The sequence below is a fragment of the Rhinatrema bivittatum genome, chromosome 8 (assembly GCF_901001135.1).
Source record: "Rhinatrema bivittatum chromosome 8, aRhiBiv1.1, whole genome shotgun sequence".
NCBI classification, from domain to species: domain Eukaryota; kingdom Metazoa; phylum Chordata; class Amphibia; order Gymnophiona; family Rhinatrematidae; genus Rhinatrema; species Rhinatrema bivittatum.
The window spans coordinates 60,770,234-60,792,982 of NC_042622.1; the positions used below are offsets into that span (position 1 = coordinate 60,770,234).

Here is a 22,749-nt window from a genome sequence, read left to right on the forward strand (position 1 = left end):
ATGCTCCTTCTCGGACTTACAACAGTTTGCATTACCTGATTAGGCATCTTTTCTTTATGCGCAATTAGCCCATTTTGCCCATGCCATTATGATTGATACTCATCTGAAATTAGGCATGTCTGAATTTGAAAAGCTATGCAGGAAAGAAGATATATCCAAACAGGGACTCTCTGTGATATACCATCTGCTAGTGCTGCCTGTTGTGTCTAAATCAGCCTTTCAGAAGGCCTGGGAAAGAGATCTTCAGTTAGAATGGTCATCCCAGGAATGGAAGAGTATCTTTCAGAATTTAGGAAAAGGATACATTGCCACATCCTTGATAGAAAACTCCTACAAACTGTTATACCGATGGTATACGTACCCTCAAAAATTACATAAAATGACGCCACAAATATCAGATAAATGTTGGCGGGCTTGTGCGGTGGCAGGTACATTCTTCCATATGTGGTGGGACTGCCCCATAATACAGGAGTTGTGGCAGGGGATGTTCCAGTGGCTGGGGGATATGATCCCAGGTATAGCCGCTCTTACACCGGGCCAGGCTTTATTAGGTATTAAAATTCCAGGAATTTTGGAAGAACATAAGATTAGTTCATTATATTCTGACAGCCATTCATTGTGAAATAGCAAAACTATGGAAATCTCCTGGGGCACCAACAAAAGCAGTCATACAACATAAGGTGGACAAAATATATTTATTGTCTAAAATAACAGCCTATCAGCACAAATGTACCCTTAAATTTGATAAGACATGGCAGGTTTATCTGACATGGAAATCTTTGCAGGACTCATGTTCTCCATTATTGCCAACTGTTTGAACTAACACTTAGTGATACCTTAAACTACAGATGTTTAGGGATATGGACTGGTTAATGATTTCACTCCATATTTTCCGACTCTACTGTTTCTAATTCAGACTATGTTGCATGATTAGGAGCCGGGGGGGGGGGGGACTAGGGATAGAAAAGTTACCGGGGATAAGGTGTTGACGAGTGAACCACCTGATCGATCCCTTTTCTGATATTTTTGGGGTATTCTGTTATCTTTGCTCAGATATCTGTTCTGGTATCTTGACACTGTACTATACTTCTTTTGTCTCATCAATACCTGTTCTGGTTAATAAAAACTTTAAATATAAAAAAAAAAAAACCCAAGAAGGTGACAACAATCAAGTTGGAATTTTTCCAACTTTTAGCATTGCAGAGTAAGAATGTTACTTTGAAGGATGGAGTAATCTCTTGCCCTCATGGCTTGGATTTTGAGAGTGAAATAATTTGTCCATACAATTTCTCTGATTCAGTATCTTGGATTTTTCTGGCTTCTAGGAAGGAATCCACTAGAAGGTTAAATTTATAAATGGAAGAGATTTGCTGTCTGTGAGGGCAAGACCGTAGACCACTTTTTATTTTGGATTTAACTCATGCTTTATCATTGGTAGCTTAAGGCAAGTTACATTTAGGTACAGTAGGCGATGAAGCAATGTGATAAGATGGTAGCTAAAGCCAGAAAGATTCTAGGCTGCATAGAGAGAAGAGGTATAATTAGCAGGAAAAGGAACGTGATAATTCCTTTGTACAGATCCTTGGTGAGGCCTCACCTGGAGTACTGTGTTCAGTTCTGGAGACTGTATTCAAAAAGGATAGAGACAGGATGGAAACTGTCAAATGGTGTGGGATCTATTTCATAAGACCTACGAGGAGAGGCTGAAGATCTAAATATGTATACCCTGGAGGAGAGGAGGTGCAGGGGGAGATTTGATACAGACCTTCATATATCTGACAGGTATCAACAATGCACAAACTACAAACCTTTTCTGCTGGAAAGGAAAGAGTAGTACTAGGAGTCATGATTTGAAACTCCTTGGGGGACTATTAATAACCAATATCAGGAAATATTTCTTCACAGAGAGGGTGGTGGATGCCTGGAATGCCATCTCAGAAGAGAGATTGAAGACTAGAACAAGTAACTAATTCAAATGAGCATGGGACAAGCACAGCTGATCCCCAAAGACTTAAAGAACGGGATGGTATAACATTTCTGCATGGGGGTAACCTGCATGGAGTGGCAGTTACTACCATAAACAAATTGCTGGGCAGACTTGATGGACCATTTGATCTTTTTCTGCTGTCAGTACTGTGTTACATTAAAGTTCATCTGCCATATACCGGTAGATGCCCAGTTCCCCTTTCTCAAATGATACTTTTATTCCACACAGTCTCCTTGTTTTTTGACCACTTTGAGTAGTTTTATGTCACTTGCAAAACTGACTGCCTCATTCTTTGCTCCTTTTCCCAGGTCATTAATGAATGTTAAACAGCATTGGGCTCAACAAATATTCCCGAGGCACACCACTATTTAATTGTAATTATAATTTTTTACTTGATATATCACAGCTTATTACATCAGTAAATCAGAGCAATGTACAATTAAAAAAAAATTGTAATCTATCAAAAACTTTCTAAAATTTATTTCTTTATGAATAACTGAGAATTTAATCCTACTGTTTCCCATCTTTTAATCAGTTCCCATTTCACAATAGGTCATTGTTTCCTCTCCCCATGTCCTTCAAATTTCCTCAGAAATCCCTCTCATGAGGGATTTTATCAAATGCTTTCTGAAAATCTAGATATACTATATCAACCAGCTCTCCTCCATAACGTTTATTTACATCTTCAAAACATTCTAGCAGATTGGGAAGACATGACTTTCATTTGCTAAATCCATTTTGATTCTTCCTCATTAATGCATGTCTAGCCATATGTTCAGTGATTTATTCTTAATAGCTTCCACCATTTTGCCAGCCAGATCAGATCACCTTGGAGCCCTTTTTTAAAAAAATTGACATATTTGTTACCCTCCAGTCTTCAGGCACAATTCTATATTTTAGTGAGAGATACTGATTACTCGTTTCATATTTGAATTTTTCAGAACTGTGGATGAATACTATATGGTTTTGGTGGTTTGCTGTTCTTAAGCTTGCCAGTTTGCTCTTATGCAACTTCAGTTTTACCGTGATTTGCTTTACTTTTATTTTAAAATTTTATAAACCACAAATTACAAATCTGTTTTAAGTAGTGAACATAATATCAAAATCAATTTAAAACGCAAACTGACAATACACAAGCTAAAACAAAACTGTGCACAATAAATAACTTAATTATCCAAGGCTTGCTTAGGTCCAAATGCTTCAATAAAAAGATGGGCCTTCAACTGCTTGCGAAAAAATGTAGTAATATCAATCATTTGGAGATACCGTGGAAGGGCATTCCATAACACCAGGGGAATATTAGAGAACGCTTGCTTATGTGTTTCTTCTCTGTGTACTTCCTTTACTGAAGGCAGAGACAGTAAACAGTCAACTCTAGAATGTAGAGACCGTTAGTTTCATATTTGGTTACCAATACTGACAGATAAGATGGACCACTATTTTTTTTTAATATGGTAAAAAAAAAAAAATGTTTAATGTAATTCTTTGATCAATTGGTAACCAATGTAACTTATGTAATAGGGTAACATGATCTCTTAATTTATTGCATAGTAGTATCTTGTGGCTGAGTTCTGCAAAGTTGAATGGCCTGTATTCAATATTTAGGTAAACCCACTAAAATGGGCTTAAAAATACCGTATTTTCGCGTGTATAGGCCACACACGAGTATAAGCCGCACCCGTGTATAAGCCGCGGAAATCCGGTGTCTATGTCAGCAAGTTGTTGTATAGGCCGCACCCATACATTGGCCGCACCCTTGTATACCGTACTATGCCTAAGCGTCATTCTTACACGGCAGATTTTAAACTGGCAGCAATAGAATACGCAAAAACACACGGAAATCGAGAATCGGGTCGTCAATTTTCTGTGGACGAAAAGTGTATTTGAAGGTGGAGAAAAGAAGAAGCCGAACTGGAAAATATGAATCCAAAGAAGCGTGCCCGTCGAGGTATGCCTGCCAAATGGCCAGTTCTTGAAGCCATTAGCATTAAACATAAGGCTAAAGCATTGGCTGCTGAACTTGAAAATTGGTGATTTCTCTGGAGGAGTGAATTGGGTGTACAAATTCATGCGTAGGAACGAGTTGTCAAGGTCTAGGACCACTGTAGGTCAAAAGCCCGAGAACTGGCAAGAACTAAGTACAAGTTTTCGTGATTTTGTGCGGAAAGAGTGTATTGAGGGTAATTTAGGGCCCAGTAATATAGTAAACATGGATGAGATACCGATGTGGTTTGATATTCCTGCTACTCGAACAGTTGCTCCACGTGGCACTAAAACAGTACCCATTACAACAACAGGACATGAACGCACCAGTTTCACTGTGGTTTTGGCGTGCATTGCCGATGGCAAGAAATTAAAGCCAATGGTTATTTTTAAGCGCATAACTATGCTACGGGAAAAATTTGCTAAGGGTCTAAGCGTCATGCAATAAAAAGGGCTGGATGAATGAAGACGTTATGATGAAGTGGACGGAGCAGTGCTTTCGCGCATGGCCTGGCGCATTCTTTTCACCCAAATCTCTTTTGATCTTTGACGCAATGGCTGCCCATAAGCAGGAATCTGTTCAGAAAGCTCTAAATAAAGCAGGCGCTCATATTGCAGTTATTCCAGGAGGTTTAACTTGCAAATTACAACCTTTGGATATTGCGGTTAATTACCCTTTTAAGTGCCTGCTGCGGAAGGAATGGGAGAAGTGGATGTCAGATGGGGTGCACTCATTCACTCCTTCGGGGAAGCAGCGGCGAGCTACCTATTCAGAAGTGTGCTTATGGGTTCTGAGATCTTGGGAGGCTGTAAAGTCAATGACAATAATTAATGGCTTCAAGAAGGCAGGCTTACTGGAGACACAGATGGCGCTAATTCATCGGCTTCGGAATCAGCTTCAGATGATGACTACGAATTTAACGACGACGAAGCAGAAGCCTTTGCAGCTGAACACTTTGCTGATTCTGATTGCTTGACAGACTTTGAGGGATTTTCATCATATGACGAGGTATGGTGTAAATATCATAACTAACTGAGATTACACTGCTGCCTATAACAAACTGAGATTCTTATTTCCCCGTTAAAATATAGACTGAAGTTTACATGTTTTTGCCGAATTCTTTGTGTTTTATGTGTAACTGGTTCCAAATGGAAATACAGTACTTGGAAATATTTATATGCTTTTGTGTTCTAAATTTTCATATGTGACAATTCGAAATTACTGGTAAATTAAAGGTACTGTATCGATATATACACTTAATTAAAATAACATCTCAATCTGGTTTTGAATTGTCTGCAGTGCATTCTTCTTTAATAACAATACTGTTATATACAGTAATTTGAAGTGTGCTCATTACTGCTCCTACTTTCAGTGGTAAACATTCCGGTATTACTTTCCCCAAGCAAACTAAAAAAAATATATAAAGAATACCGGTAGGTATTATATAGATTATCCTAGTCTATCCTATGTAAACACAGATTTAGATAAGCTGCACCTTTGTATAGGCCGCGGCCTATACACGCGAAAATACGGTAATCAATTGAAGTCAATAAAAATGCCTGTACTAAAATTATAAAATCCGAAGCTATTAAGACATATCTAAGGTGTCTTAATAAACTAAGCTTATAAAATCCAACTTTTAACACTTTTTTCAGGTGATCAGTTTAAGGGAGGAATCCATTTCAAAACTAAGGTTCTGAACTTGTCTTTAAATGGTATCAATGTGTCATTTTATATTATCCCAGGAGATGGATAGCTTTCAGGTAATCTAGAAACTACCATTGCTTCAGTTTTTGTTTTTTTTAAATTCAAGACTGATGCGCATACATCTAATTTTGCACATTAAACAGTTGGGGCCGGATTTTAAAAGGGGTACGTGCGCCAGGCCTATTTTAAAAAGGCCTGGCGACACACGAAAAGCCCCGGGCCGCGTGTAAATAATGGGGCTTGCAAAAAGGGGAGGGGGAAGAGCGGTCCAGGGGTGGAGTCAGGCTCCCAGCACAGCGGCCATATTTGCCAGCGCGCGCAACTTACTTCAGCCCCAGGGCTGAAGTAAGTTTTGTGATAAAAGAAATCATCAAAGGTAGGGGGAAAAGGGAAGGGGGAGGTAGGGGAAGAGAAGTTCCCTCAGAGGCCGCTCCGATTTCGGAGCAGCGTGGCTCGGAGCGAGCTTGGTGTGCACTGCACCCCCTTGTGCGCGCGCATGTTATAAAATTGGGCGTACATGTGTGCGCGCTGGGTAGTGCACACGTACGCCTGCGCGCAAGCTTTTAAAATCTACCCCTCGGTCACTTTCTGCATTGTGGAACTCATGTTAACATCCAGTGGAAAGAGAAGGTGGATATCATTTGCATATACCTTTATAAAATGAAGCCATGGTATCCAATATGTGAGACGAAGATAAGTAAATATTAAAGTGTTGCAGATAATATGCTCGCCTAAGGAATTCCTGCTTTCAAATGACGCCAGTGTGAGGTATCATTCAAACTGGCTATCTGAAACATTCTTCCCCTTAAATATGAGGCAAACCATGAATATACTTTCCAGCAATCCCAAGCTCAGCCAAACAGCTTAAAATCAGATTGTGATTCACTATATCAAACGCCTCAGAGATGTGTAAAAATACAGCTATTACTTGTTTATTAACATCTACTTGATGAAGAAGATTAGAGACCGAAACAAGTAGAGTTTTGGTGGTGTGGACTCAACACAGCATTCAAATCTAAAAAAAATAACTAATTGTTGATGCACTGAGAGTTTGATAATTTTGGCAAAAGATGATACACTCGAAATAGGCCTATAGCTAGTACATTGGTTGACTGGAAGAGACTCTTCTTTGAGTTCCAGTTAAATGTATCACTTTTGAAGATTACTCCAGAATGGGCATATCCCCACCATCCTCCTTTTCAGTAAAGATTGAAGCAAAGAAATCATTTACTTTTCTGCTTTTTCCTTGTTCTCTCTGAGTACCATTTTTATTCTCTGGTTATTTAGTTGTCCAGTTGACTCTTCTGCAAGCTTCCTGCTTCTAATATATCTGAAAAGGTTTCATTGTTTGTTTTTTGCCTTTTTGGCAATCTTCAAATTCTCTCTTGGTTTGCTTTATTACTGGTTTAAAACTAGCTTGCCATTATCTAGGCTGTTCCTTATTCTCCTCATTAGGCTTGCTTTTCTTTTTTTAAAAGATGTCTTTTTGGCTATAATATTTTTTTTGCTCCATTTTTTAACCATGCAGGCAGTCATTTGGTCTTCCTTCAACTTTTTTATGCTTTCCAACTTAAGAATATTGGAAAAATTATATAAAGGGATCAATGTTTGTCTTTATGTCCATAGACACAGTATGCCTCCCAAAAGGGTTAGAAATTCACTAAATTTGGTATGCATGAAGAAAAATGTGACACTCATATGAGTTAGAAAATCAGAAATATCGAGTCAATATTTTCAGAGAACTGAGCCTTCAGAAAAGAATCGCCATTGCTTTCTGTGAGAAACTGTTAGAATGCTGACCAGTGCTGCATTCCAAATGCCAGGCAGACAGACTGAGATAAATAAGCAGCTGACAAATATAGCACCAAAAGGTGCTTTCAAAGCCGCCATCTCGATGCTTCCAAAGTCAACTCTCACACACAGCTACACACACACACACCTACCCCAACTCTGATCTTTTGATAGTATTTTTAAACACTCTCTATCTCATAAGAACATAAGAAAATGCCATACTGAGTCAGACCAAGGGTCCATCAAGCCCAGCATCCTGTTTCCAACAGTGGCCAATCCAGGCCATAAGAACCTGGCAAGTACCCAAAAACTAAGTCTATTCCATGTAACCATTGCTAATGGCAGTGGCTATTCTCTAAGTGAACTTAATAGCAGGTAATGGACTTCTCCTCCAAGAACTTATCCAATCCTTTTTTAAACACAGCTATACTAACTGCACGAACCACATTCTCTGGCAACAAATTCCAGAGTTTAATTGTGCGTTGAGTAAAAAAGAACTTTCTCCGATTAGTTTTAAATGTGCCCCATGCTAACTTCATGGAGTGCCCCCTAGTCTTTCTACTATCCGAAAGAGTAATAACCGATTCACATCTACCCGTTCTAGACCTCCCATGATTTTAAACACCTCTATCATATCCCCCCTCAGTCGTCTCTTCTCCAAGCTGAAAAGTCCTAACCTCTTTAGTCTTTCCTCATAGGGGAGTTGTTCCATTCCCCTTATCATTTTGGTAGCCCTTCTCTGTACCTTCTCCATCGCAATTATATCTTTTTTGAGATGCGGTGACCAGAATTGTACACAGTATTCAAGGTGCGGTCTCACCATGGAGCGATACAGAGGCATTATGACATTTTCCGTTTTATTCATCATTCCTTTTCTAATAATTCCCAACATTCTGTTTGCTTTTTTGACTGCCACAGCACACTGCACCGACGATTTCAATGTGTTATCCACTATGACACCTAGATCTCTTTCATGGGTTGTAGCACCTAATATGGAACCCAACATTGTGTAATTATAGCATGGGTTATTTTTCCCTATATGCATCACCTTGCACTTATCCACATTAAATTTCATCTGCCATTTGGATGCCCAATTTTCCAGTCTCACAAGGTCTTCCTGCGATTTATCACAATCTGCTTGTGATTTAACTACTCTGAACAATTTTGTGTCATCTGCAAATTTGATTCTCACTCTTCGTATTTCTTTCCAGATCATTTATAAATATATTGAACAGTAAGGGTCCCAATACAGATCCCTGAGGCACTCCACTGTCCACTCCCTTCCACTGAGAAAATTGCCCATTTAATCCTACTCTCTGTTTCCTGTCTTTTAGCCAGTTTGCAATCCACGAAAGGACATCGCCACCTATCCCATGACTTTTTACTTTTCCTAGAAGCCTCTCATGAGGAACTTTGTCAAACGCCTTCTGAAAATCCAAGTATACTATATCTACCGGTTCACCTTTATCCACATGTTTATTAACTCCTTCAAAAAAGTGAAGCAGATTTGTGAGGCAAAACTTGCCCTGGGTAAAGCCATGCTGACTTTGTTCCATTAAACCATGTCTTTCTATATGTTCTGTGATTTTGATGTTTAGAACACTTTCCACTATTTTTCCTGGCACTGAAGTCAGGCTAACCGGTCTGTAGTTTCCCGGATCACCCCTGGAGCCCTTTTTAAATATTGGGGTTACATTTGCTATCCTCCAGTCTTCAGGTACAATGGATGATTTTAATGATAAGTTACAAATTTTTACTAATAGGTCTGAAATTTCATTTTTTAGTTCCTTCAGTACTCTGGGGTGTATACCATCCGGTCCAGGTGATTTACTACTCTTCAGTTTGTCAATCAGGCCTACCACATCTTCTAGGTTCACAGTGATTTGATTCAGTCCATCTGAATCATTACCCATGAAAACCTTCTCCATTACGGGTACCTCCCCAACATCCTCTTCAGTAAACACCGAAGCAAAGAAATCATTTAATCTTTCCGCGATGGCCTTATCTTCTCTAAGTGCCCCTTTAACCCCTCGATCATCTAACGGTCCAACTGACTCCCTCACAGGCTTTCTGCTTCGGATATATTTTAAAAAGTTTTTACTGTGAGACTTCTTTTCAAATTCTCTCTTAGCCTGTCTTATCAATGTCTTACATTTAACTTGCCAATGTTTATGCTTTATCCTATTTTCTTCTGTTGGATCCTTCTTCCAATTTTTGAATGAAGATCTTTTGGCTAAAATAGCGTCTTTCACCTCCCCTTTTAACCATGCCGGTAATCGTTTTGCCTTCTTTCCACCTTTCTTAATGTGTGGAATACATCTGGACTGTGCTTCTAGAATGGTATTTTTTAACAATGACCACACCTCTTGGACATTTTTTACTTTTGTAGCTGCTCGTTTCAGTTTTTTTCTAACAATTTTTCTCATTTTATCAAAGTTTCCCTTTTGAAAGTTTAGCACGAGAGCCTTGGATTTGCACACTGTTCCTTTTCCAGTCATTAAATCAAATTTGATCATATTATGATCACTATTGCCAAGCGGCCCCACCACCGTTACCTCTCTCACCAAGTCCTGTGCTCCACTGAGAATTAGATCTAAAATTGCTCCCTCTCTCGTCGGTTCCTGAACCAATTGCTCCATAAAGCTATCATTTATTCCATCCAGGAACGTTATCTCTCTAGTGTGACCCGATGATACATTTACCCAGTCTATATTGGGGTAATTGAAGTCTCCCATTATTACTGCACTACCAATTTGGTTAGCTTCCCTAATTTCTCTTAGCATTTCACTGTCCATCTCACCATCTTGACCAGGTGGACAGTAGTATACCCCTATCACTGTAGTCTTCCCTGACACACAAGGGATTTCTACCCATAAAGATTCAATTTTGTATTTAGTCTCATGCAGGATGTTTATCCTGTTGGACTCTATGCCATCCCGGACATAAAGCACCACACCTCCTCCCGACTGCTCCTCTCTGTCATTGCGATATAATTTGTACCCCGGTATAGCACTGTCCCATTGGTTATCCTCTTTCCACCATGTCTCTGAGATGCCAATTAAGTCTATGTCATCATTTACTGCTATGTAAACCTCAAAACAAATCCTTCATGATACTTGTATAGCTGTTCTTTGTTCAACTCCAAAATCCTCATATAAGAGTGCAAAAGGTTGACTATTAACAGGCCAATTTAACAGAAAAACTTTTGTTGGAAGGAGTGGAACGTTTCATATACATTATCACAAATCCCCACCAGGGGTAATATGACTGTTGATTATAATCATAAACGTCCCACCTCCGACCAATATATGTGATGAATGTGCAAAATGTGCTACAATCCACAAGCTTTTTGTTAAATCATTTTTTATTTTTTATCTATAACTATAAAACATTATGCATAATTGATTGTGGTGAAACAAATCACTTCAGTTTTAAGTGCAGTCAAACGCTACTCATTAGCCTTGTGTATTAATCCCAACGAAGGGTAAAAAATCTCAACAGCCACAGATGGCACAACCTAGAACGGCTTAACCGGCAGTCTCTTATGGCTTAAAAATAAGCTCATAACAAACATAGTTAGCCTTGGATAGAGTCCCCAGACTCACGCCAGGAACCTAGCAGGCATGGCCCAACACTGACCGACGATACATCGCAAGAGGACAAACTCCCTGATGAAAGGTCTCAATGTGGACCTGAAACGTGGCTACGTCGGTGACCCTCTCAACCACCAGATAAGTCGGGGTGTTGTTATGAGCTTATTTTTAAGCCATAAGAGACTGCCGGTTAAGCCGTTCTAGGTTGTGCCATCTGCGGCTGTTGAGATTTTTTACCCTTCGTTGGGATTAATACACAAGGCTAATGAGTAGCGTTTGACTGCACTTAAAACTGAAGTGATTTGTTTCACCACAATCAATTATGCATAATGTTTTATAGTTATAGATAAAAAAATAAAAAAATGATTTAACAAAAAGCTTGTGGATTGTAGCACATTTTGCACATTCATCACATATATTGGTCGGAGGTGGGACGTTTATGATTATAATCAACAGTCATATTACCCCTGGTGGGGATTTGTGATAATGTATATGAAACGTTCCACTCCTTCCAACAAAAATTTTTCTGTTAAATTGGCCTGTTAATAGTCAACCTTTTGCACTCTTATATGAGGATTTTGGAGTTGAACAAAGAACAGCTATACAAGTATCATGAAGGATTTGTTTTGAGGTTTACATAGTATTGTAAGGATCCTTCTCAAATTACATTGGTGCCCATTGATAAGAAATCATTTACTGCTATACATTCTAATTCTCCCATCTTACTTCTTAGACTTCTGGCATTAGCATACAAACATTTCAAAGTTTGTTTTTTGTTTGTATTTTTATTCTGCTTTTTAATTGATAGGGATACAAACAGTCTAACTTCAGTTAGTCAGCCTGAGTGACTCCCTGCTCCCTTGATTAACAAATGTTGGTCCCTATTCAAACCCAATCACACTACCTCAACACCTTTCCAATGTGAGTAACTGAGCTGAACTATTCAACTTTTTTACTTTGGTATATACTGCTCCTAGCTTATTTCTAGCTTCTGGCTACTTTTTTGTGGGGGGGGGTTGTGGGTTATTTTTTTTTTTTCAATACAATGCTCTCAGTTAGTATTAAAAACAAACAGTCAGCTCTTTAAAAGTCTGGAGAACACTCAGTTCTGCAGACTTTTAAAAATAAACACACTATCTACTGCTACCTTATTGACTGACTAAAAATACAAACAGTTTATTCACTGCCTACCTACTGCTACCTTATTGACTGACTATTTAAAAATGCAAACAGGGGGGAGAGAGAGAGCTGGGACCGTGCTGAGAGGGAGAAATCCTGGTTTGCATTTATTACCTGAAAGAACTTCTTCCTGCCTTGAATCTCCAGTGACGCCTTTCAGCTGGTGTTCCTTCCCTGCTGTCTGCTGCTGATGTCATCGAGGGGAGGGACCGGTAAGTACAAAACCGGCCCCCCCCTGCAGCGAGTAGACGGGCAGAGAGAGAGCTGGGACTGTGCTGAGAGGGAGAAATCCTGGTTTGCATTTATTACCTGAAAGAACTTCTTCCTGCCTTGAATCTCCAGTGACGCCTTTCAGCTGGTGTTCCTTCCCTGCTGTCTGCTGCTGATGTCATCGAGGGGAGGGACCAGTAAGCATAAAACTGGTCCCCCCTGGATTTGATTTTGAACTTACTTGAAACTTTTTAATGAAATATTACAACGAAGGGAAATAAGTACAATCATTTGATCTCTCTCTCTCGACCTCATTAGTTTACCGTTGGAAAAGAAAGACTTAAGAGATTGACACACAAAGAAAAAAAAAGTTTATTCAATTTTATAATGCCACATACTAAGCGTAAGGCCCGTGTACGGGAGATTATATCATCATCTCCAGTACCGGGCCTAACCCAGTCTAATATTTCTTCTTTCTTTGTGCCAACAACAATAACTAATCCGGAGGACAAGGCCGCATTAGAAACAGATTTGGAGCGAGAATCTGCTTCTCTGGCCGAAGCTATCTCTCTGAGCCCCGGAGATCCCAATATCCCATCCCCACCAGGGATGGGAAACATTGAAGCAGGGGGAAGTGATACGGGGCAGTCTGTAGATAATATAATTGTTACTCCAACATCAGAGATAACAATGGATATACTCTGGACTGCAGTTAAATCTCTCGAAAATGCTATATTAAAATTGACCAAGACACATGTAGAGGTACAAAGAAAAGCATTAGAGGTAGAAAAAGTAGCTACAACACATCAGGTTAAATTGGATATGCAAGAACAACGTTTAAGTAAAGTAGAAAATATACAAAGTCATTTGGTTAAAAGTGAAATCTCAAATGCAAGGAAATTAGAACTCATGGAAAATAATTTTAGATATTCCAACATTAGACTGTTTAATTTTCCATATTTGAGACTGACTTCCCCTAAAGATATGCTTAAAGAATATTTTTTGCATGTATTAAAGATACCTGAACAAGCGATACCAACTATTGCAAAAATTTATTATATCTTTAAAAAATCCTCTATAAGAGAAGAACAACCAGAGCAATCCATTGATATATCAGATGTCTTAGAAACTACTTTAGACACTGTTATAACTTCTAGGGAAACTCTTTTTGTCTCCTTTACATTTCCACAAGAAAGAGATACAATATTACGTTTATTTCTACGTAATAGATTGTTAAACTTCCATGGTCAACAGATCTGGATTTATCCAGATCTATCTAGACCAACTCAGGTAAGGAGACAAGAGTTTCTTAAATTGAAGTCTGCCACCCTGGCTAGGGGTGCCAGATTTCTTTTAAGATACCCTTGCAAGTGTGAAATTTGGTTTAAAGATCAAAAGTATGTTTACTTTGAAGTTTCAGCATTACAGGCTTTCCTGGACTCACACCTCCAAAGTGCAGAAAATGGTTGAGAGCAAAAAAAATAATAAATTATTTAAATTGTTGTTTTCTCTTATTGCCTAGTATTATGGGTGAAACCATATTTACCTTATATTTTTCGCTCTGTTTAATTTTCCAACGGTCCACTTTTTCTTTAAATATTACTATTATCTGATTATATGGGTAAAGATTGAGATTTAGTTTCCACAGGAAATGTATAATAAATGGATACAATACATATATGATATGTATTGTATCCATTTGCCTGTTATAATTAAGAAAAGTAAAATAAAGAATTAAAAATGCAAACAGTCTAACTTGTTTATTCACTGCCTTTCTGACTATTAACGGCACAAACGCACAAACACACTAAATAATATTCCCAAATAGTTAACTTTGCCCCAATACTTTTAAAAAAACTCAATGTCCCAAGCAAAAACTTACTGATTCCTTTCAGCCACCAGCAAGGTGATCCTCTCCTCTCAGTGTTTCCACTGGAATGTCCTCATTCAAACTGTTAACACTTGTATCAGTTCCTTTCATTTTCTTTCTAACTTCTTCATTTTATCATAATCTTTTTTAAATTTAATGCTGCTGTAGTAGATTTTAAAAATATATTCCTCCTGGTGATTGTCAAATCTGATTGTATTACGATCCCTATTACCAAGCGGCCATTCCATCACTACTTCTTGCACCAGGTCCTGCAATCCACTGAAAACCAGGTCTAATGTAGCTACCATTGTCTTTATACAGCTGTCCATGAACCAAGTCATTTATAGCAACCAGAAACAATGAGACATTTTCCCAATCAAATTGGGGTAATTGAAATCTCTTATTACTATTGTGTTGTCAATTTTATTATCCTTTCTAATCTGTTAGCAATTCATAGTCTCTTCCTCATCCTGGTAAGGCAGATGGTACTATACTCCCACTGCTGTACATTTCCCTTTTCACATGCACAGAGGTTCCAAAGTGCGTTTTTTGTATTCTGCATAATTTTTATCCTATTTATCCTATTTTGCAGTTCGATCTGCCCTGTCATTTTGATACATTTTTTACCATAGTGTTGGTGTCCCATTGGTTATCTTCTTTCCACTAGGTTTCTGAGAAGCCTGTTATGTCTTTTGACTTTAGTTCATGCCATATATTATAATTATCCAATCTTCAATATATATCAGATTTTGATTGAAAACCAACTTGGTTGGAGTATGCCTTGAGAAATTCACCCAGCTTTTTTTTTTTTTTTGCCCAGGTAAACCTGGGATCGCCATGTCCAAAAGGACATTGTCTAATTGGATAACAGTCTGCATATACTTTGCTTACCTCAAGTAAGTTTGGCCTTGGAGGGGTATATTAATTTCATAATGTTAGAGCCATGGCTGTGTTGGTAGCCCAATTCTGGTCAATCTCTGTTGAAAAGAGATGTGCGACATGGGAGTTTAGTCCACACATTCACATCCCATTATTGTTTAGACAATCACTCATGAAGCAAAAACAGGTTTGGGCAGTGCCCCCCTCCCCCCCTTCTGGAGTTGAGTTCAATAGCTTGATTACAGAACTGAGGCGCTCATTGTGCTTGCGGATATGTGGGAACTACCATGCGTATTCAATAGAGCCTTAGGACTTTGCCTAGAAAGCTCTGAAAGTCGTGTTCCATTTGGCACCATTGGGATGATGTCACCCACATGTATGACTGGTGAACTGCTGTCTTCAGAGAATGCATGTCACAGGTAAGCATCTTCACTTTATATTCCTTCCTAATTAACCTAGCCCTTTTATTGCAATGACAGTGCTCAGCTAGGGGATATGCATAAGGGCTTCTTCCAGAATCCCAGAATCATGGGCCCTAAATCCAGCCACTAGGTGTCACTGCTGTGCGAGAACTGGGTCTCCCACTCCCAGGTACTATGAATGCTGCTTTCACAGTATTTCCAGGACCAGGTAAGAGGGGTAGTGGCAGAAGACCTGTTCTGAACCTGGTTTAAATTATTTGGTGCCCCTAATGCAAACTTGGTGAAGAGCCAAAACATACATTGAACTGTATGTTTGTTTGGTTTTTAGACTTTTACTTTAATTTCTTAATAAAGTGTTAAGATTTTTGGAATGAGCCTCTCACTTTATTTTACATTTTTGGGTAGAGCACTGGTTCTCAATCCAGTCCTCGGGACACACCAAGCTAGTCAAGTTTTCAGGATATCCACAATGAATATACATAAGAATTTGTGTGCTCTGCCTCCACTGTATGCATATTTATCTCATGCATATTCATTGTGGATATCCTGAAAACCAGACTGGTCTGGTGTCCTGAGGACTGAGTTGAGAGCCCCTGGTGTAGAGTGCTCATCTAACATTTTTTTAAATACATTTTTGTATTTGTAGGATATGCATTTTGTCAGGAAACTGCATCCATAGAGTTCATGCCCTCTATATTTTTATATTAACATTATAAGAAGTCAATGTTCAGAGAGCCAGTGAGTGACAAATTTATCCAGGTAAAGTTATGTGCATAATTTTATCTGGATATTCAGCAGGACTTACTCAAATAAGTCTGCCATGGAATATATGTGAATAAAGCTATGTGTGTAACTTTACCCTGAAGTTAGAATAGCTGGTTTTCTGATCAGATTTGTGCATGTAACTTTAGCTGGAGAGCACTCAGTATGTACAGCTAAACTTAACCCTGTCCCCAGAAGACCTCCATTGATGCTTTTTTTTCCCCGCATACGATTTGTGTGCTCAAAATGTATGTGCTTGTCAGGGGAAAATATGTGAACATTAGGTTTTATGCAGGAAAAAGTTAATCTTAGAGTGAAGCAGGCTGTATGAAATTACTTGTGATTGCATAGCAGTCCTATATTTTGATGCATGTTACAAACAACTTTAAATTTTATTTTTCTGAGGATGATGGTAGTTGTGTTCACTTTTTAGGGTATCCGTCTCAAGCTGTTGAACAGAGGCCTCTGCAACCAATTCCTCCTCAGCTTATGCAACATGGACAGCAGCAGCAAGTTGCATCTACTCAAGCCCAGTCCCAGCAGCAACAGCAGATGATGATGATGCTGATGATGCAGCAGGATCCAAAATCAGTAAGACTTCCTGTGTCACAAGGTGTTCATCCACAGAGAGGTGCTCTAAATCCCGACTCTCAAAGAATGCCCATGCAGCAGAGTGGCAACATGTCAGTCATGGTCAGCTTACAAGGTCCTGGTTCAGTACCTCCTTCTCCTGATAAACAAAGAATGCCTTTGTCAGTCAATCAATCTTTGGGAAATAATGGAAGAAAAATGGTTTACCAAGATAATTTACAGAATTCTTCCAGTTCACCCCCAGGAGATGGATCCTCTGTATCTTCTCTTACAGAAGGAAATGGAGCCGAAGTGCCTCCAGTTTCAGGAGCTCCAAATAACATGACGCCTCACTTAGTTATCTCACAAAACCAATTAATGATGTCTGGCCCAAAGCCTGGGCCTTCTCCACAAGGTGCAAGCCCACAGCAGCAGCAAGTTAATTCTTTGGCTGGTTCTCATATTCATCATTTCCCAAACGTTGGTACCCCATCACAGACCTCAAGACCAAAAACACCAAACAGGGCAAGTCCAAGACCATACTATCCTCAGACCCCAAATAACCGTCCACCTAGTACAGAGCCTTCAGAAATAAGTTTGTCACCAGAGAGACTCAATGCTTCTATAGCAGGTCTCTTTCCTCCTCAGATAAATATTCCCTTGCCTCCTAGACCAAACCTTAATAGAGGATTTGATCAACAGGGTCTCAATCCAACTACTTTGAAGGCCATTGGGCAAGCCCCATCAAATCTCTCAATCAGTAATCCATCTGGCTTTTCTGCTTCTCAGATAAACAAACTAGATACTATGCCAGTCAATTCAGGGAAGCAACCAAACTCTGGAGGAACCAAGCGTGCAAGCCCAAGCAACAGCAGAAGGTCCAGTCCAGGGTCTAGCCGAAAAACTGCTCCAAGTCCTGGCAGACAAAATTCTAAAGCAGCTAAATTAGCACTGGCAGCCCAACAGAACTCTGTACTCTTGCAAAACATGGAGTTGCAGAGAAATATTTTAGTTGGATCTACTTCTTTGCAGACCTCTGTATCTGGGAATTTTCCAAATACTGGAGCGATGGGTGGCCAGATTTCTGCTGTCTCAGTAGCTATTATGAGTGGTGGGCCGGAGGACAACAAAGAGGGCCCTAATGCACCACAAGATAGTGAAGGTCAGATTTCACAAGTTGTCCAGGGAGGAGCAGAGCAGGCTACCATTGAGTTGAAAAGCATTCCTAGCAAAGAAATGAAAATGTTATTCTCTGAAGATCAACAAAAGAAAAATACCACCAAACTTCCCACCATAGAGGAAGGTAAAAGTTTGATGTCTCCAGCTATGAGAGAAGCACCAACATCCTTAAGTCAACTTCTTGATCATTCTGGCGCTCCTAATGTGACCATTAAACCCTCTGGCATTAATCTTGATGCATCAACAGTGATAACCTCAGGGGAGGAACTAAAAAAGATGGACCCCATTCTTCCATTACCAGATCTGTCCTCTGGAAAGGAGTTGCCTAACCCTTTAAACCTGCCTCCTCACAACACAGAAGCCTGTACAACTCAAGTGCGGCCAGAACTAGGAGAGCTAAATCCCATGCTTTCACAAAATGTCCCTGCAGTAATTCAAAGGCCAGTTAGCGCCTCTTCTGTTCCTACTCCTTTACCGCCTAACCAGATAACAGTCTTTGTCACATCCAACCCCATTACATCTTCTGCCAATACTTCAGCTTCTTTGCCATCTCATTTACAGCCTACATTGGTTTCTACAGTAGTCACAATGCCAAATGTAGGTAACAAAGTTATGGTTTCTGAAGGACAGTCATCTGTTCAGTCCAATCCTCGACCTCAGTTCATTACACCAGTTTTTATCAATTCCTCTTCAATAATCCAGGTAATGAAAGGATCACAATCAAGTACAGTTCCTGCATCCCCAGTGACTTCTAACACTAATATAATGCCTCAGTCAGTTGCAGTGGTTGGTTCTTTGCATATACCACAGAATATTAAGTTCTCATCAGGGCCTACTCCCACTAGCACTTCATCTAGTAATATTTCTAGTATACCTACAAGTAGGTCACTAGTTATTAATTCCCTAGCAGCTCCCATTCAGCCGCCTCCTTGCTCATCTATAGCTTCTGTAAATGCTTCCCCACATCCCCATCCTCATCTTCAGAAAACCAAAGATTTTATTTCAGATGAGGTAAACTCTCAAGCTAATATAATTGCTGAAGAATGCTCTTCAGCAACTTCACAAGCCACACCTTTGCCATCACCTCCCCACTCTAGCAGCCCTGGATCCTCCAGCAACAGACGAAGTCCAATTTCATCTGGTAAAGGAAAGGGGAAACTAGATAAAATTGGTCAGATTTTACTAACCAAGGCATGCAAGAAGGTTACAAACTCTCCTGAAAAAGGGGAAGAACAGTATGCTTTAGATTCGGAAAGTGAAAGTCAGGTGCTGGAAATGTCCATGCAAGAAAACTTGGGAACTGGGCAGTTTTCTTTAGAAACAGATAATAAACCTTCAACCCCTCTGACATCCAGCCTTTCAAAATTGGGCACACCTGGGCCTGTCCTTTTGAGTGATAGTAAACCTGCTGCTACAGTTTCAGCCTCTGTTTCTTCTAGTTTATCAGGCAACACTCCACTCTCGAGTATACTTTCAGCAGCCACTCCAGTCACCCCTGAGTTGCTTCCCATATCTCCAAGTACTACAGGTAACCATAGTGGCCTAGCAGCTGAGCCAAGTAACAGCCCAGCGGAGGATAAAATAGAAGTCCATCCAGAGCAGCTACACAATAAAGGTATGTACTGTATGTCCCCTGATCATTGTTTTTAACTATTTCCTCCCCAACTTATTCTTGGCACAAAATTAGGAGGGTCTATTGAAATATATGGTTGTCAACTGGCTCCTCCTGCCTCCAGCACGGGCTGATCATGGTTTTACCCCATTGTACATTTGGACAAAGTTCTAATTTCCCTAAGAAAAGCAAGACTACAAGTCAATATGTGTAATGGAGTGAAAACCAGACTTGACCCAGTATCTTGAAATGTTAACTATGCAATGGACAGCATTTTAGCGTTTATAGGAGGTGTGTATGTATATATACATATATGTATATATATATATACATATGTATGTATATATGTACATACGTGTATATATATATGTGTATATGTATATATATTCATTCTATTTTTCAACACTTCAAAGCAGATTACATTCAGGTACTTATTCCGTATCTACAAAGGGCTTTCAGTCTGTTTGTACCTGTAGCAGTGGAGGGTAAAGAAACTTGCCCAAGGTCACAAGGAGCAGCAGTAGAATTTGAACCTTGGCTTCCCTGGTTCGTAGCCTGCTTCTCTCACCAGTAGGTTACTCCTCCATTCAGCCTGCTTATCATTACATGTAACTAATCCATTATTTCTGAAATACTTAAAGCAGGTAGGCATCTGAACATGTTTATCACAATATACATATATGAATGAGATGATTTAAATGATAATGACAACATTTCACACACATTGTTGCTGCTTGGGGCAATTTGACAAGTGTGCTCAATAGTATACTAGTCTGAAAAGAGCAACAATTTAGCATTTTGTATTCCTTATCAGGACTCATAAGCCAGCTTTGCTGTCATAAGATGGGGAGCAGGAACTGAACTAACAAGGGGACCACCAAAGAGTCTAGTTAGGAATATAAGAAATTGCCATACTGAGTCAGACCAATTGTCCATCAAGCTCAGCATTCTGTTTCCAACAGTGGCCAATCCAGGATAAAAATATCTGGCAAGTACCCAAACTTTAAATAAATCCCGTGCTTCTAATACTGGTAATAAGCAGTGGCGCTTCCCTAAGTCAGCTTGATTAATGGCTGTTCATGGACTTCTCCAAGAACTTGTCCAAACCTTTTTTTAGACTCAGCTATACTAACTGCCTTAACCACATCCTCTGGCAACAAATTCCAGAGTTTAATTGTGCGTTGAGTGAAAAAGAACTTTCTCCGATTAGTTTTAAATGTGCCACATGCAAACTTCATGGAGTGCCCCAGAGTCTTTCTATTGAGATGCTCTATTTTATTCACTATTCCCTTCCTAATCATTCCTAACATTGTTTGCTTTTTTTTTTTTTAATTGCCGCAGCACACTGAGCATATGAACATATGATATGCCATACTGGGTCAGACCAAGGGTCCATCAAGCCCAGCATCCTGTGTCCAACAGTGGCCAATCCAAGTCAGAAGTACCTGGCAACTACCCAAGCATTAGATATTAAGTCAGGCCAATAAAAAGGTATTACCTAAAACTTCAGCTTTTCTTTCTAGTCCATATTCATAATAGTTCATATCATTCAAATGTAAGGTATGGACAATAAGATCTCCATTAATGTTAAGAAGATGTAAATGATATAATTAATAAAGAGAACATTTAAAAAAAAGAGGAACCATAAGTGCCATGCTGGGTCAGACCAAGGTCCATCGAGCCCAGCGTCCGGTCTCCAAGTGGCCAATCCAGGTCACAAGTACTCAGCAGATCCCCCAACAATTGACCTATTTCTTATATTTCACTCCAAGAGAAGTGCCATCTTTGCCAAGTCTGCCTGGCTAATAACTAAGAACATAAGAAAATGCCATACTGGGTCAGACCAAGGGTCCATCAAGCCCAGCATCCTGTTTCCAACAGTGGCCAATCCAGGCCATAAGAACCTGGCAAGTACCCAAAAACTAAGTCTCTTCCAAGTTACCATTGCTAATGGCAGTGGCTATTCTCTAAGTGAACTTAATAGCAGGTAATGGACTTCTCCTCCAAGAACTTATCCAATCCTTTTTTTTTTTTTTTTTTTTTAATTCTTTACTTATCATCTTTTAAACAATATACAAACAAAAAATTTGTATCAGAAATTACAGAGACATTTAGGAAATAAAAAGTAAATTTCCAGGATACTCCTGATATTATACTCTTTTTTTTTTTTTTTTTTTTTTTTTTTTTTTACGATAGAAATAACTGTTATCAACACTCTTAATACATAGGAAATATTGGAGAGAAAGGAAATATGCAAGGAGTACACACGACATCTGTCACAATTTATGCCCTACTTCGCACCTAATTTTCTATTGTCCCAACATTCTCATCGGGTGGTCTCCTGCCAGACAAGAAAGCCCTCAGTTGATCTGGTAAAAAGAAAATATATATATTCCTGGCCAGTTTGATGATGCACTTGCAAGGGTACCTCAGTTTAAAACTGGCCCCCAGTGCTATAGTCTCAGGTCTCATCTGCAGAAAATCTTTTCTACGCTGCTGAGTAGATTTTGCCAAATCCGGGTATACACGAATGAGTCCACCGCAGAATAATGCTGAAATATTTTTAAAGTAATTTCTCATTATCTTGGAGACATCACTTTCTTCATAGAAAGAAACAAAAAGAACAGCACGGTCTATTATTTCTATGTTTGAGTTTTCAAGGTAATCGGTCAGATTTTGAAAATCTGACCATTGTTGTGGAACCGTTAAAGGAGTGCTTGTTCTTTTCGGGAGAAAAAATATTTTTTTAACCGGTGGTATCTCCTGTTGAGGAATCTTCAAGGCTTCCGAGATATATTTCTTAAATGATAGTAAAGGGATTTCCCCCATTATAATCGGAAAATTCAGAAATCTCAAATTTAAATGTCTCACATAATTCTCAATGGATTCTAGCCTTCTTAATGTAGACATCCTTTCTGATATTATTGAGGCATTTGTATTCTGAAGGCTTTTAATATCATCAGTTATTTGTTTAATAGAGTTACCTTGTTCAATAAATTTCTGC

At 39.2% G+C, this 22,749-nt stretch overlaps 1 protein-coding gene across 4 annotated transcripts in view; it reads left to right on the top strand.

Annotated features, from left to right (window-relative positions):
• The window catches only part of NCOA6 (nuclear receptor coactivator 6), a 284,262-nt gene that overhangs the window by 181,896 nt on the left and 79,617 nt on the right, over positions 1-22,749 (top strand). For all 4 annotated transcript variants that reach the window (XM_029613390.1, XM_029613391.1, XM_029613388.1 and 1 more), the window contains exon 11: positions 16,818-19,748. In XM_029613390.1, coding sequence (XP_029469250.1) covers positions 16,818-19,748 — 2,931 coding nt within the window. The remainder of the gene's footprint in view (positions 1-16,817; positions 19,749-22,749) is intronic.